Source organism: Channa argus, chromosome 4, assembly GCF_033026475.1.
Source record: "Channa argus isolate prfri chromosome 4, Channa argus male v1.0, whole genome shotgun sequence".
Classification (NCBI taxonomy): domain Eukaryota; kingdom Metazoa; phylum Chordata; class Actinopteri; order Anabantiformes; family Channidae; genus Channa; species Channa argus.
The window spans coordinates 8,754,570-8,770,272 of NC_090200.1; the positions used below are offsets into that span (position 1 = coordinate 8,754,570).

At 38.9% G+C, this 15,703-nt stretch overlaps 1 protein-coding gene across 1 annotated transcript; it reads left to right on the forward strand.

Moving 5' to 3' along the window:
• The first annotated feature begins 872 nt into the window (after nt 1-872).
• Nucleotides 873-6,751, forward strand: LOC137125932 (mannose-binding protein C-like). The gene is made up of 5 exons (XM_067502189.1): nt 873-1,096; nt 2,441-2,621; nt 3,956-4,036; nt 4,304-4,360; nt 4,583-6,751. The coding sequence occupies exons 2-5, from the start codon at nt 2,456-2,458 to the stop codon at nt 4,963-4,965; spliced, it is 687 nt and encodes a 228-aa protein (XP_067358290.1). The 5' UTR covers nt 873-1,096; nt 2,441-2,455; the 3' UTR covers nt 4,966-6,751.
• The last annotated feature ends 8,952 nt before the right edge of the window (nt 6,752-15,703 follow it).

Here is a 15,703-nt window from a genome sequence, read left to right on the forward strand (position 1 = left end):
ATCCCCCATGTTTCCTAATGTAGCTAGGCAGGAACATCTGGGTCAAGTATGGCACCAATTGTGCTACAAGCCTCTGTGATGCTACACACAGAGACTGTGCTTGGCTGTTTCTCACAGCCACTCAAAGTGCTGGATGTACAGTAAACTGTCACCTGACTGATGATTCACTTGCCTTTACAGAGGTTTATAGTGAGTTGAAGCTCATTGTTTAAGTGCTCAACCCAAAGCTCTACTGTTTTGGTTCACTCCAACCATTGATATTCTGTTTTCAGCAACAGCAGTCACTTGTTTCTGCTGAAAAAGAGCCAAATTCCATCTGTACACCACTTGCACAGCACCACAAAGCAGGAACACTGATGATGATGATGATGAATCCAGCAGCTGAAGAACCAGGTGTTGCTTTCATGAGTTGGTAAAGAACAAAAACAGAACAAGTGTGGACTTAAAATGAATAATTATGTTGATATATAATAAGTGGATGAAACAACTGTTGGCTGAGAAGGTTGTCATATCAACAGTCACTGAAAATGCCCAAGTAATGTTTTATCAAATTCCAGATTTGGTAAAATAATCTTGAAACTGAACTCTTAAAACACTGAGATCTTTCCAAATCCTTCTTGGCAGAAGAAATACATATGTTCTGTATTTTTCCAGGTCCCCATGAACAAACCATTAAACCACCTTTCTACAACTGACAAACAGACAGAAGTTGGGCTTGAAAAAATTTTAATGCTGAAAAATTTATATTTTTCAATCACTACAGGTTTATTTTTTAAAACATAATTTACACTGGAGCTGAACATTGTTTGTTAAAAAAGGAGGAGGGTTTGAGGCTCAGGTTACCTTCTGTTTTAAATTAACAAATGAGACATTACATCAGTTGCTTACTCTGAGCAGGACCCATTCTGCATGATCAGACCATTGTTGCTTAAGAAAGAGGGAACGTTGGATTCAGATTTTTTTTTTCTATGCCAAAGTCTGAGACTTTGTATTTGTTGTTTAATTGGGACAATTCTATTTAACACTGTACTCAAGTCATTTCTTTTGGAAGTAGTGAGGAAGCAGCACGACCAGAAGATCACTCCAACTTTACACAGTAAGTTCCTTCCTGTTTACCACTATCTGCTACTAGATTTTGTACCATTAATACCATGTGCAACATATAAAAACAATAGAAACAGGATTATCAAATTCAGCTGTAAGTACTAAAGCCACAGCTATTTGTAATACCTGCAACTTCTAGAGAGCAGGTGTATTAGTAGGTTTTCTACTAGTTCTTTTTACTATGGAGACATAGTAAGAAGTGAATATCATTGGCTTGAAGTTTTGATTTGATTGATAAAATGTATCTGACAAAGCTCATAAATAACTACTGAAGCCAAGAATGGCCAAGGTTGCTGTAACCTTTTTTTGTGCAGTTATCTTGTGATAATGGGAAAATTATTTTGTTATGTCGGAACGTCTTTAATTTCCTGACATAACAAGATACTGACTGTCTCGACTTTCGTATTTCACATCTAAAGCCTTATTCTTAAAAGTCGGCGCAATAAGTTCTGATTTTGCTCTGGATAAACAGTGACTGTAGGCTATTTGACATTTCATATGACTGTGTCTCCATCCACCCTGTACTTCGATTAAATCGCATGGAAAGGCTACAAGGCTCCTACCGAACAACCACACACTTAACTCAGTTTAGTGTCCGTTATTCCAAAGAAACAGTTTACTAATTGTTAATAATCCTGTGTCTCCAGACCATCTTTCTTTGCAGTTTTTCAGCAATTCATGTTTTATTCTGAAAATGCTTTTCATGTCATTTGACAGTGTGACTTTACAACATGAGAGTGTAGAAGGCTGATAAAGCCTTATTTTAGTGTAGGCTAATGATAAAAATCACCAGTTCCTCGTTGATGCAGTTATTTTCTCAGCTCTCACAGGTATGGCACCTTTGAGGAATCTGCTGCCTCCATTATGAAAATGAAAAGTTGCAGTGTAGCATTCTTGAGAACTCTGGAACAGCTGCACATCCTCTAACAGGATGACAGTAGTACTGATCATGGGCCGTTTTACACGGACAAAGCAAACTAAAGTATCCAATAGACATGAGCTGTGTATTGGATTGACGTCCTCCAGGAATTTAGTGATCAGGGGAGTGTTTTTTATCTGAAGGCATCTTAACCACTCAAACATTTACAGTCCTGCAGAATATCAATAGCCTGTATTTACTGATGAACTTTAACAAAATCACAAATTATTACACAAACATTGGGAAACAAGGAGCTAAATGTGACCTACAGAGACATTTGGAGAAAACAGAATAATTTTTCAACGAATGGAGATAACAGCACTCAAAAAAAATTAGATAACGCTATAAAAAGATAACAGCATCAATGGCCGTTCTCAGCTTCCACAAATAACCAATTATGTTTCATACACACTCAAGGTTTAAACAGGGAAGATGATGAGATTCCTCTTATTCTACACACTCTGCCTGATGGCTCCTTATGGCTACAGCCAACTTCCTGGTCCTTCTGGTCCAAAAGGTGACAAGGGAGAGCGTGGAGATCCTGGATTCCCTGGGTTCCCAGGAATAAATGGAGAACGTGGGCTACCTGGACATCCAGGTGGGTATAAACACCACAATTTTGCTCCCAGTATACTATATCTCACCAGGCTCTGACAAGATTCTAACAGCCTGCTGTTTTCACTGTGTGGTCTTTACTGCTCCTTCTACATCTTTTGCAGCTGCAGCACAGCCCCAGCAAGAAGCAACAGTGTTTTCGTTCAGAGCAGACAAGACAGTGTTAGCATAATGAATTTTACACAGAGACAAAATGAAATAAAAGCTGTTATCCAGTAATAAGAGTACTTCAGAGGGCTCTGATCATTTTGGCTGACAAAAACTCTAGGAGACTGTTTGATCATACTGTAGTGCCCCACGGCTTATGGGAGCAACTGTGGGAGGCAGCGAAGCGGAAGCTAAGGCTAACTCTAACTGACTTAGCTGACTAGCTAATCGGCTAGCATGGGTGCTAGCAGGCTAATGCGAGAGCAACATGTCTAAATGGTAGAAAGAAGAGAGAGCACTTGTTCCCCATACACCGCACGACTCCAAGTGTCTCAAGCTGCTTTACAGGGAGCAATGATAGGACAGTTATTGCCTTTTTACAGGTATCTCTCACAACAGAGATAGCTGAGCTTTATTTTTGAACACACCAAAAGTGGCCGGTCACCGTGAAGGCTACTCCTACTCCTCCTACTCACTTTCCCTCACGGTGCCGGCCAACACATACATCACATATAACAAAACCAGAACGTCTGAACACACCTAATAACACTAATCTTAACACAAATAATGCACATTAAACACTTTAAACACATAGAACTATTAACATGGCTATTACCCATAATTCCCCGGGGCTCACTGTGCCAGCCCCCAAACTAACCCACTAGCCAGGCTGTTACGTTTTATTATTTATTTCCATGTTTAAGTGCAGTTAGCAGAAAAAGGATGAATGAAAGGAGTGATGGTAATTGGAGTAATGTCGCCTTGTTTTTTAATCAAACTAACTAAAAAGATTTGATACTTATCTCTAAATACTGAATGAACCATGATTCGATACAAAAAGAATTTAGTATTTTGGTTTCATTTAATTACAAATTGGAGAAAAATATTACACTATTTAGTCCACTACAGGTTTAGATGCAGAGTCAAAATACAAAATTTGATTTGTGCAATAAATTATAATTAATCCTAATATGAATTTATTGTGATTAGGGATTAATCATCTTTCAAAATACAAAATAGTTTGAATTAGCTCCAGCTTTACATCTTCAACAGGGATGTTAACATATTAATGCATCAAGAATATAATAAGTATGATTTGATGCTAACACAATTAGTAGAATATGTAAGTCATTGTCTGAAGATTTTGTCATACGAATCCGTATCGACCAGGTCCACCTGGAGAACCTGGACCCTCTGGACACCAAGGATTCCCTGGAGAACCTGGACATTGTGTGAAATCATGTAAACCAGGTTGTATGCTTATACATATAATACTATACTTTTTTTTTTTTTTTTACTTAAGTTGCAGCTATTTATTATAATATACTGTGAACCAATACTACAACCTGTGCAAGTTTTGGCCTGTAGTTTTTTTTTTTTTTTTTTTAAATCTACCCTGATCCCTTTTGAGGTCCCACATTATATTGACACTGTATGCAACTTTGCCCATAGTATAATCTTGCTTCAATCTGACAATTTGCTACCAGTTTGTAACTGTATGTAATTTGTTTAATCCAGATTCCTTTAGACCAGACATTGAAGCCATAACAATCAGGATGTCTAAATACGAGCTGGGTAAGAATCCTATTTAACTATTTTCTGAACTTTGAGTGAAATGCAGACACATAGTGCATCTTAAGAGCCTTGAATTAAATTGGACCAAAAATGAAATGTCTAAATAAACAAATCTATCCTGTCATTGCATCTGGCCATCACGAAACCCCCCAACTCACTGGCCCATGTCATTTTTAAATACTAGGAAGATTTTTCTCAACAACATCTCTTTTTTTTCCCCAGCTATAAACTATGACTTTGTCCGGAAAGTTGGTCAGAAATACTTTGTGTCCAACAAGGAGAGAGACACTTTCTCCAGGGCTGTGGAGTTCTGTTCCCAACAAGGCTTAGAGCTGGCTTTACCCCAGAATGAGGAGGAGAACAACATTCTGACTCAAGTGTTTGGAGACGTTTACAAAAAAGCCTGGATCAATGTTAACAATAAAAAAAGAGAAGGGAATTTTGAGGTGGACATCAAAAAACAACCTCTGACATTTACCAAATGGGCAGAAGGACAGCCAGACAAATCCATCCAGGATACAGGCTGCACCATGCTGTCACAAAATGGTTTCTGGCTTGTGACACGTGAATGCTTCCTGAACGCTTTCATTATTTGTCAGATATAGAAATCAGAGTTACATCTGATCCAAGTCACATTTCTCTTTGTGGGAAATGACTGAATTAAGTGTGGATAAGTAGAAAGGATTTGGCAGACATATCTGATGAGGAAAAAACAATGCAATGTGTAGTAAACCATACACTACATCTTAATCAATATTCAGATTCAAGATTCAAAAACTTCCTAGTCAAAAACTAGGAAAATGCCTTACCTTGTTACAGCTGCTCTCAACGTGAAAGTAGAAAGAAAGGAAAAGAACTTCTACCGAACCAAGACAATAAACAAATACAAACCACTGAACAATAAGTAAGAAAGGGGCAGAAGAGCTGTAGGCCTCTAACATTTGAGTACATCAGGTCCAGTGTCTTCTCCCCCCTGGTGTGTCCACATACCGTGTGAAGGTGGGGAGGGTCTTGGAGAAGTTTACATGATTAAAGTCACCTGTGTTCACAAGTAGGGCGTCCAGATGTCGGGTGTGGAGTCTGGCTGTGACTGAGGACGTCGTACAAACATATCTTAATTTTGACAGCTATATATGTCGCCTGCTTGAAGGTCTATGTTTACTAACAACAGCCCATTTAAATATTTGCTCTTATATTCAATTGTTTGTTTCTTTGAGATGTATATTAGCCTCCCATAAAAGTATAACGGCTGTTATACAGGTGCATTGATGCCATTACTCTGGTTCATTCATTTAGCCTATATTCTAATGATTTTTTACACGACTCAGTAACATTCATGATGTAATTTAACATCAACAAAGCAGCCTTCGCTACACTTTATATTGCTGTAAGTGACAGCTGTTTTAAAACAAAGCTGTTTAGAGAGTTTGCATCAGTAACGGTAAATAGGTAAAGTTTATGATATTGAAACAGCTATAGTTATGTTATACAACCAAAATAAATGTATCCCACATGAATTACCACTAAATTCACATTGTGTGATATTAATATAATTATAATATTATTATACTGGATTGTTTATTATTTTATTTGACAGGAAAAAAGCTGTGTTCATGTGCTGGTAGTGTTGGGCTGCATCCTTTGGTGTGTTGTGGATTTAATTTAGTGAGACACTCAACTGTCAAACACAACACGGCAAACATGAAAAACCCTGCCTCCTTTATTATGAGACTTGCCTGGTTGTGTGGGCTCTTGGTCATGAATACAACAGCACCACTGCTTAAAAAAATACTAGATACTGCTACCAAAAAACAAAACAATTTAAAAGCAAATAACTATAAGAATACAATACATGACTCTGTAACCAGGTCTCTCCAACAAGTAGCTCGCCAAAGGTTAATGAATCCTACACATAACTTGAAAACGATCAGTCAAATTTGATTGGTCACTCGGGAAACCAACTTACATGTACATCCAATCAAATTCACGGGGTCCCGCCCCCTTTTTACACACTGATTATGTGACAATTAGTGCTGCTGTCAAGCTTGAAGAGCCAGTGTTGTTAACTTAGAGAATTTGTCGTTATAATTAGCGAGAATACAGACTAGAGACCCTCTAGCGAGTCTTTTTCAAAAAAGCGACTAGCGACAAATCTAGCGAATATTTCTTGGTGTTATTGGAGATTATTATTATCATCATTCTTCTCAACGAGCAGGGAGTGCTGCGGTGCAGAGCAGGAGACGTTCAGCGCCGCGCAGAGTCCAGACTGCTAATTGTATGAATCGCGCGTGCGCGAAGACGCTGCTGGTACTCAAAACAGAGAACACGAGAGAGAGAAATACACACAGGCACACTAAATGCAAAAAAAAAAAAAAAAAAAAAACATACAAAGATGTTTTAAGGCAAAACGTGGGTTGTGGATACCAACATTTTGTAAAGGTTCAGGAAAACAGCGGATCAGTTTGGGGTGAAATAATGTGTGAAAAGACATATATTACAAAACATGGGTGAGCTCTCGGCCATTTTCATTTTGTAAAAGTAGCTTTTAGGGGGAAAAGATTGGAGATATAAACCCTATAAATCACTTCTAAAGTGGCTGTTTTATAAGCATACAATACAATAAAACAGGGCAAATATGCCGTCTTGTTTAAATTATTTGTATAGTTTTTATTTACTAGCCTAGTGTGGATCTACATTTTGAAAAATTGACACCTTAGCACCTCCCGCCCCCCATCCCCCATCCCTCCAACTCGTTAAACTGTTGAACAAATACATAAGTAATTAACATTTTGCGTAACTTACCAGTTTGTTTCTCCCTAACTTCAGGTATATCCACGTGTAGAATTAACGCAGTGACTCACCAGGGTCCTTTGCACGTTCCCATTTTGTGGTAAACAGCCTGGAGATCCAGTGATCAGGGTCCAACGTTCCTTATTATTTGGATGGAAATATACTAGACGTTGGTCCCAGTTGTCAAATGATCAGTTCAGTGTTATTGATATAACTTATAATACTTCTAATAATACAGTTTCAAGTTCATTGGTTTTCAACCCTGGTCACCCAGGCCCCCTGCCCTGCTTGTTTTCCAACTATCCCTAGTCCACCCACTGCTGATTACTTGTATCAGGTGTGTTCAGTCAGTAGGAAGCTGGAAGATACCATCTCAGATGAGGAGGGGGGGGAGACGAAGCGAGTTGGTTTGTAGTTTCTAGCTGTTCAATGACCGAACACACATGGTAGGGATAGATTGAAAAAAAAGGAAGGCAGGGGGCCTTGAGGATCCGGATTGAGATAAACAGGGTTACAAAGTGCACGCATGGACTCAACACAAGGGAGCAAAATACTGGACTCGAAGGGTTCGTTCGAGCTTAAATAAAGTGAATGAAGCTAGTGCCGCTTGATTTAGCCATGCTTTCTTCTGCATAACGTCATACTAAGTCGGTATCACCCGTTAAACTTCATTACGTCACACTCACTATCAAAAATGAGCTGGGAACATCGGACATACTGTTTATTCAGCTCGTTCTAAGTTGCCAAGGCTATTTAAAAGTAATCGCATTTAATAATCCGTTGGGATCAACATTTGTTTTGCCCATTCGAGTATATTAGCAACAATTTAGCCAGCAGATTCGCCATTTTAACTATCTTTCCTAAGCACTGAATCATTTTCAACAATTTCTTCATATTGATTCAGTGCATTGCAGAGCTTCAGTCTCTCTACTTCTAATAAACGCTTCATTCTTCTGTGTTACCCCTAACATAAGTTAGTTTAGCCTGTTTGGTTTGATGTAGTTGTTACTAACGCTAACGAGATGGCGCTTTTATTTTGGAAGAAAAACCTGGCGAAAGTGATATTTGTTTTCCCGCTGGTTTTTCACCACTAAGGTTGCCTTTGTATAGCTCCACGTTGTATCTGTGGAACTAAAGAAGAGTAGAAATTATTCTAGATCGTTTTATATTACCAAACCTGAAGACGAAGTAAATATGAGTCGTTTTACAATTTAAAACGTGCTTCTTGCCTGTAGTGCACCTGTGAAGCAGAGTGGCGCAGCGGAAGCGTGCTGGGCCCATAACCCAGAGGTCGATGGATCGAAACCATCCTCTGCTATTTTTCTGTGTGTTTTATTATCGTTGTTTTGTTGTTGTTGTTTATCGCACTGTGATGTCGGGTAACTTCATGTAACGTTGGGCCTTAATGTATCGTATTCTCATTGCTTATCTTTCAGTTGCTGCATCGTTCATAAATGAAGAATTTGTTTCAGGGCTTTGTGGCTATAGTGATGCAACAGTTTTAGCAAGGTTCACTTAATCAATCCGCAACTTTATTGTTTGTACATGACAACGTTTAGAGATGCACATTAGACACTACTAAGTATAATTCCGCCTTAAAGGTGGATGCGGAAAATACTGTTAGATTGTTGTCCTGCAGGGGGCAATGTTGTTCCGCGTTTTATCCTTTGGACATGATCAATTCAGTGCTTGTCTATTCTGTTTTTAAATATTTTGTTTTATTAATCATCCTTGCCCATGATATACTCTGTGGATTTTAAAAAAAATCCAAGATGGAGCACAAAATACCCCTAAACCGTGACCTCCTGGAAAGCTCTAATACCTCTCATTCAGAACCTTTATGTCAAAATTACTGTTTTTTGTTTCTGTTATCATCAGACAATATACTATAATTAGTACATAGATTTATATTCACGTCTTCCCAAAATCAATCCCCACAACAAAGGCTGAGCATTTTTAACAATGTGAGTAATGGCCCTTCTCCTCTTATACAAGGCATCAAAAATACGTCTTCTGCAGTGACCTTCAATGACTGTGGTTATGTTGGAAACTCCAGTGTGTGTAATTTACAGTGATTCAAATATAACACTGTCACTGTTGCACTTTAAAAATAAAGACATGTATAACAAATAATGGTTTTTAAACATGTCTTATACTCAACACCGTTCGGAATTTGTCATCCCTGCAGCCAATATAATATTTATTTTTTTCCCTACAGACTCTTCCTTGTGCTGAGTATAGCACTGGAAATAATCATTGTTTTTAGAACCAATTTATCTGTTAGATGTATTTTCAATTCCTAACTTTCTGATTGCTTTTTTTTTTTGTTTGTTTGTTTGACCAACAGCCAAACCCAGCTACTGTATATTCCAATTAAAATAGTTTTTTGCTTGAAAAATAATCCAAGATCAAAAGGTTATAGATATTTTCTGGCCAGAACTTTTATTTTGGTTCCTGAAATTGTGGACACAGAGTTGTCATATATTGTATTATAATGTTAATAAATGTGACCTCTTCATAGCCACTATGAGACCACATGGCAGACTTGTCGATCAGGGCTCTTTAGTGGATGAGCCCTTCCTGAACCAGCTGAAATATCGGAACTCTGAGAGCACTGACGGAGCAGCTCTCTGTTTCTCTGTCTTGTCTCTTACACAGCTTTTTGTCTGTCTGTCTTTCTGTATCTCTATTTCAGTCTCTCTCAGGCCTTACCACATAATGACAGACCTACTGTATATTAAAGGACCCTGCCCATGCATCCCCTCCCTGTCACCTCCCTTTTCATGGGCCTTTATAAGCATGTCACAAGGGGGGGGCACTACTTTCCAAAGCATTTGGAAGGCCAGCTAGTTCGCTCAGCCACCTATTCACCACCAGCTGGGTACACTTAACCAAACCATGGACAACCATTCATACAACTTCCCTTCTGACTGCACCCCGCTCACCAACTGCAAGTCTGGGCGAAAGCCGGCTGGATCCACCGTGGTGAACATGGGTAACCCTGGTAAGAACCCTCCCCGGGACTACCTAATCTGGTCACTGTGCAACACCCTGTACGTTAACTTCTGCTGCCTGGGTTTCATGGCTCTCATCTACTCCATCAAGGTGAGGTCCTATGCCCTTTTTTTTTTTTTTTAACTTGTGCCACTCTTTATTTTCAAGTTTCAGTTTCATAAAGCTAACAGCATCCAAGAAAATGTACAGATTTGACAAAGGTAAGAAGACATTTGAAATGAAATATTGATGGTATAAGATATCTAAGCAGTGATGGGAGGATCACTGCTTAGACAGTAATTCAGTTATTTCAAAGAAAGATCCAAACAACATGAGTACAACATAAAATCAACTTTTGATGACGAAGTTGGTTAGTAAAATTGTTTTATTAGCTGATGTTTATTTGTTATTTTTAAAAAGAAAAAAAATGTTTGGTGCAACCTAATCTGTAACTAAAACATGTAAACAAGCACGTTTGACAGTGATAAAGTTACTAAAGAAAGTTGTAAAAACAATGTGTATGTACATGCATAACATGCAGAACATTATCATTTCCAAAATGAAACAAACTTGTCCGTGAAAGTCATTAAAACCTTGCAAAGGTTGGATATAGCTTGATAGACTTCTGTACAGTGATCCCATGGGATGTGTAGTGTTTATTCCATCGTATGTTCCATCTGTTTCCAACTCTCATAAAATATAGCTATAAAATATGTTTCAGACATTTCTGAGACCTGGTGTTGTCCCTGGTCAGATGGCAGACACAAAAAGTTGGTGTGCTCCTTACCACAGGAATGGGGCTGTCCAGAGACAAGAATGTAAACCTCAACTAAAACAATTTTACATAATACAACAGCCAAAAGTTTAAAAAGAAAATATTGTGCAAAGCAAGACTGGACAAACTCGGACTACCTGAATAAAAACTCCCCACAAACGTGTGTGTGTTCAGCCTGCATGTTAGCTTATTTCTGCCACTCTGAATCACAGGCCCTGTATCGACTGAGCACTCAAATTAAAGACGTGGACTGGCTGCTTGTCTGGGGAGTTAAAAAAGGCGTAATTGGCATCTTCCTAATGGGCAAGTACTCATGGGAAATTAGAGAGTGCCTGGCCCATTCCAAAATATAAAGATGCACTTAGAAGTAGCTCATGGATTTCATATTACTCTAGCCTTGCACGGCCTCGTTATAAACAGTACACATAGATACAAACACTAGGTAATTGTGTTAATTATGTGCATTTTGTCTTAGAAATGTTAAGCTGCAGTAGAGACAAAGTTTCCATGTCTCCAACTCTTCAAGATCAATCATACTCAGTGGGTGCAAATAATAATGTGTCTCTTTGTGTTTGTGTAGGCCAGGGATCAGAAGACTCAGGGCAACCTGCAGCTGGCCCAGGAGTGTTCAGATAAGGCCAAGTGGTACAACATCCTGGCGGCTGGCTGGAACCTGCTGATTCCCCTTCTGGCCGTCGTCCTGCTCGTCCTCCTGCTCGTCCACCTCGGCTCATCCCAGGGCTCCTTTGACTTCTTCGGAGAGGATGGCTTCCAAAACTTCATGAAACTGTTCAGCTGGTAGACGGGGGTGAAGGGAGAGAAACCAATAAAACAAAAACACACAAGATCAGTCTCAAAGTCAACCCATTCCCACCAACTGCCGAGAGAGGACACTGGATTTAGGAGCTCATATAGTCACTTTCTTTAGCCAGTAGCCAGTTTGAAGACCAAGTGCTTCTTTTCGGTTCTTGTTTAGTGAGAAAGTAATGTAAGCTTTGTTTTTTGTATCACAGTGTCCACTTAGTTCTGCACCAGAACTAATGTTGGTTTCAAACATTTGGTCCATACTGAAAATTCTACCAGTACCGGAGATCTTTACATAAAAGACAATGACTGGAACATCGAGTCATTTAGTTTACACCTGCCAGTGTCCCTGAAATGGCATTGATCAAAGACTGAAGGCTAAAACCGAAGGTAGAGTTGAGAAACACTTAACACTTTGCGAGAGTGAGAAAAAGCAGCCACACGGGGTTGTTTTTGTTTTTATTTATTGTATTTATATTCAAAAGGAATTAAGATGACAGCTGAAATTTTACCAAGCTAGGGTAGAAAGAGTAGAGAGAACAGAGGGATTGTTGAGCCAAAGATGATGAGAAGCCACTTTACAAGGAACAATCAACTCTCACCTCCCACTGATAGTCATTTTTTTTTTTTTTTTTTTTGTCTTTCATCAGCTTTTAAATCTTTATTGTTTCCACAGTAATCTCTTAGGTCATTATTTGTGTATTTTATTAGTATTTTTGTTCTTTTGAAGTATTTAGATATTACATCATTTTATTGGCAACTTCTTGTGAGTGACCTAAATAAACCAGATACTGTAAATTCAGTATTGCATTGAAATACTAATCAAAGCCTAACGTAAGACTTACTTCCCTCAGGTCTGTCTCTCAGCTAATGAACACAGTAATGACAGACATGTGCATACAAACGTCTCTTGTGGTTCTGCTGCTGCACCTACACCCAACTTTAAAGTGATCATTTTGGGCTTCATAGGCTTGATTCTGGGGCGGGTCTGAGGGAACGGGCAATGGTCGTTTCCATCCCAGCTGTGAGCCTGCTTCTGCAGCAGCTAAATACAGAAGATCCCGTTTTAGGTGACTGTATAAGCTTGCTCTCCAGCTGTAAGGCAGGACCGCCCAAGCAGACCACTACAGAAGAGTCAGCAGCAATGTGGAGCCCTGCAATCAATCAGGTTACGGGCCGAGGGTTCAGAAGAGCACACATGTTGGTGAAGACTTGTGGTTTTACATTAGCTCTTGGCTAGGTGGTGTCCCAGGTCTTGCCAATGTGTGAATCTGTCACCCTTTTGGGATCATCAAAGGTGTATACTGTGCTCCAAAACCACAGAATGATATATAGTAATATATATATATAGAATACATTATTTTTTTCCATTTCTGAAAAACACCTTTTAATATTGGATTTTTTTACTCTGATTAGACAATTTGAACTACACATGCCATCATTCACATCTCAGTTTTCAGTGATAAAAACAGGGAGTGTGTGTAAATGATGGATGATTAGGAGTATTGAGTGAGTTGGTACGCGCACGTAAGTGTAATACTCCCACAGCGATGCCCTTAAGCAACTCAGAAACCAAAGCTCGACGTCAAATTGAAAACCACAAAGGGGCCCTGATTTGTCCAGCTGCTCCTCATGTCTTGTCTTTCATGACTTGGGTGTCCTGCTCCTCCTGATCTCCCACCCTCTGGACTCACAGCATATTAGCAGCCTCTCTTTTGCTTGCAACTTTATTTATATGCACCCAAATCACAGCCTCTTGCGTCCAACTTTCTATTTTGCCTCTGCGGCCAGAGAGAAATGGTTACAGATGTCTGAGCCGCAGTGAATTACAGGCTTGGGGCAGACAGCGCAGACGGAGGGGGTGCCAACTTCTCCCCGCTCCTTCTGGGAGCTGTTCACTACCACTGAGGATGGACACTTGAAAGCCTTTGTATTAGTTAACAAACAGCCCTAACTTTAACTTCATCTTTCTTCACAATATTCCTGAAAAGCTGTTAAAACTCACTCAACAGATGCTTAAAGCCCAGCAGGGAACATGTTCATAGTGAATAAAACACAAATAATTCAATTCATAATAGTTTCGACTGTGTCTAAAATAAATGATGTTGCAATTTCTTGGCTTCTAATCTTCACCTAAGCATCGTGAACTTTTAAAGTAACTGGTAAGAACAGTATTTTTAAAAATATAACACAACTAAAAGTCTGGGCCAGCTCCAATACTAACCATAATTTTTCAGGCACCGTTTAAATCTTGTTTCACCACATTTACCATCAGCCAAAATGCTTTGTGACAATATGTCTTATATCAGTGTTCTAAATGTACATTTTAAGTTAAGTCAGCCACAACATTACTACCACCTCGTGGTTTTAATAGAGAACATGTTTGTTTTTTTAAGGATATATAAACGCTGATAGATTAAACACGTCAGCAACTGAAGTATCAGCTCTACCTTTACCAAAAGTGACCTTATTAATTACTGTACATGTTTTGCCATAATTACCATAATCAATTTAGTGTAAAAAACATTTTCTTAATTGAATAGGTTTACTTTTGTACATGAAGTAAAATGTATACAATCTGCTTAGTACTTTTACTTAAGTAAATGGATAGATGTGGTACTGTTAGCTAAATACTTGGACTTTTACTTGAGTGTTGAGTTTCTGTACTTGTACCACCTCAGGGTGTCCATGCTGACCCTTGTCCCCAATGACATCAGTAAGACCACCGGTGTTAATGTTGTGGCAGATCAGTGTATATACAATAAGTACCTTTAAAATCTAAAAACAGAGGCTTTAGCTTCTTCTCTGAGTTCATTGCACCCCATCATTATGACTTTTTAACCTTTGTGCCAGTTCTATTTAAAAAACGTAATTCTGTGTGCCAAGCTGACATGTTACATGCTACAAGAGGGAAGCTCGGGACTATTGTGTGCGTGTGTCTGAGTGTGTTTAGATCATTTATTTCAAGTGAGGACTGACATATTTTTGTTTTTAAGCACACACATTGCCACAGTGTGACCTTTAGACACTGGATACATAATACTAGAGCAGAAATGATTACAGTCAGACTACAACTTTGTGTCGCAACTGGTCCTGTTAAGTCCTTATTTTCCTGCATATTTTGCCTCTGGGATCTACTATTACTACCGATGTGTCAGTCTTACTCTCAACTCTATGTGGTAAATTGAAACCAGGGTAAATCACTTGGCTATAACCCATAAGAACACATGATGTCAGTCTTTTTGTTACATGCACGTTGTACACGAAGTTGTCCTACATTGAAGCACCCAACATTTCTGCAATCGTCCATGATGGAAGGTACCTGATTGCTATTGATCACTGAATTCAGTCTAAATAATGTAAATGTATAGTTTCTTATCAGCAGTTTTCGGATCATGGCTAAGTGATGGCAGATGTATTTTGTTCTCACAGTTCAAAGAGCAAGTGAAGTCCAGCTTAAAACAGTGCCACAATAAAACGTAACAAGTAATAAGCTACACTGCCATTACTACCTTTTAGTTCCTTTAGGAAATACTTCATAATATTATTTGTTGGTTTAACCTGAGTTAAAGTACAAACTGTTCCATTAGCCAGGCCTTTTGTAGACCGCTAATAAACACAGGCTTAACTCTCTGTTTGTGTCTCTTTTGTCTCACAAATGTGAGAATTCTAAACAGAAGACAGGAAATTTAAGTGAAAGTTATTAAATTCACCAAAGTTTAGGTGAACCTGGACACGTGTCCTAGTATCAGAGATGAATCATGTTCCTCCCAGGTAAACAGAATGTCCACACACTTTAGCAGGGGTCACATACTGTGTGTTATGTGCCTCTATAGTTCAGGTAAATGTCCACACCACCATATCCAGTGTGTGTCCTGAACCTTTGTGGTCTGCTGGACGTCAGGCACCAGGACACATGCGATTAACCCACTTTTGTCTATCCAGCAAACCCCCCATATAAAAAACATGAAAACAAAAAT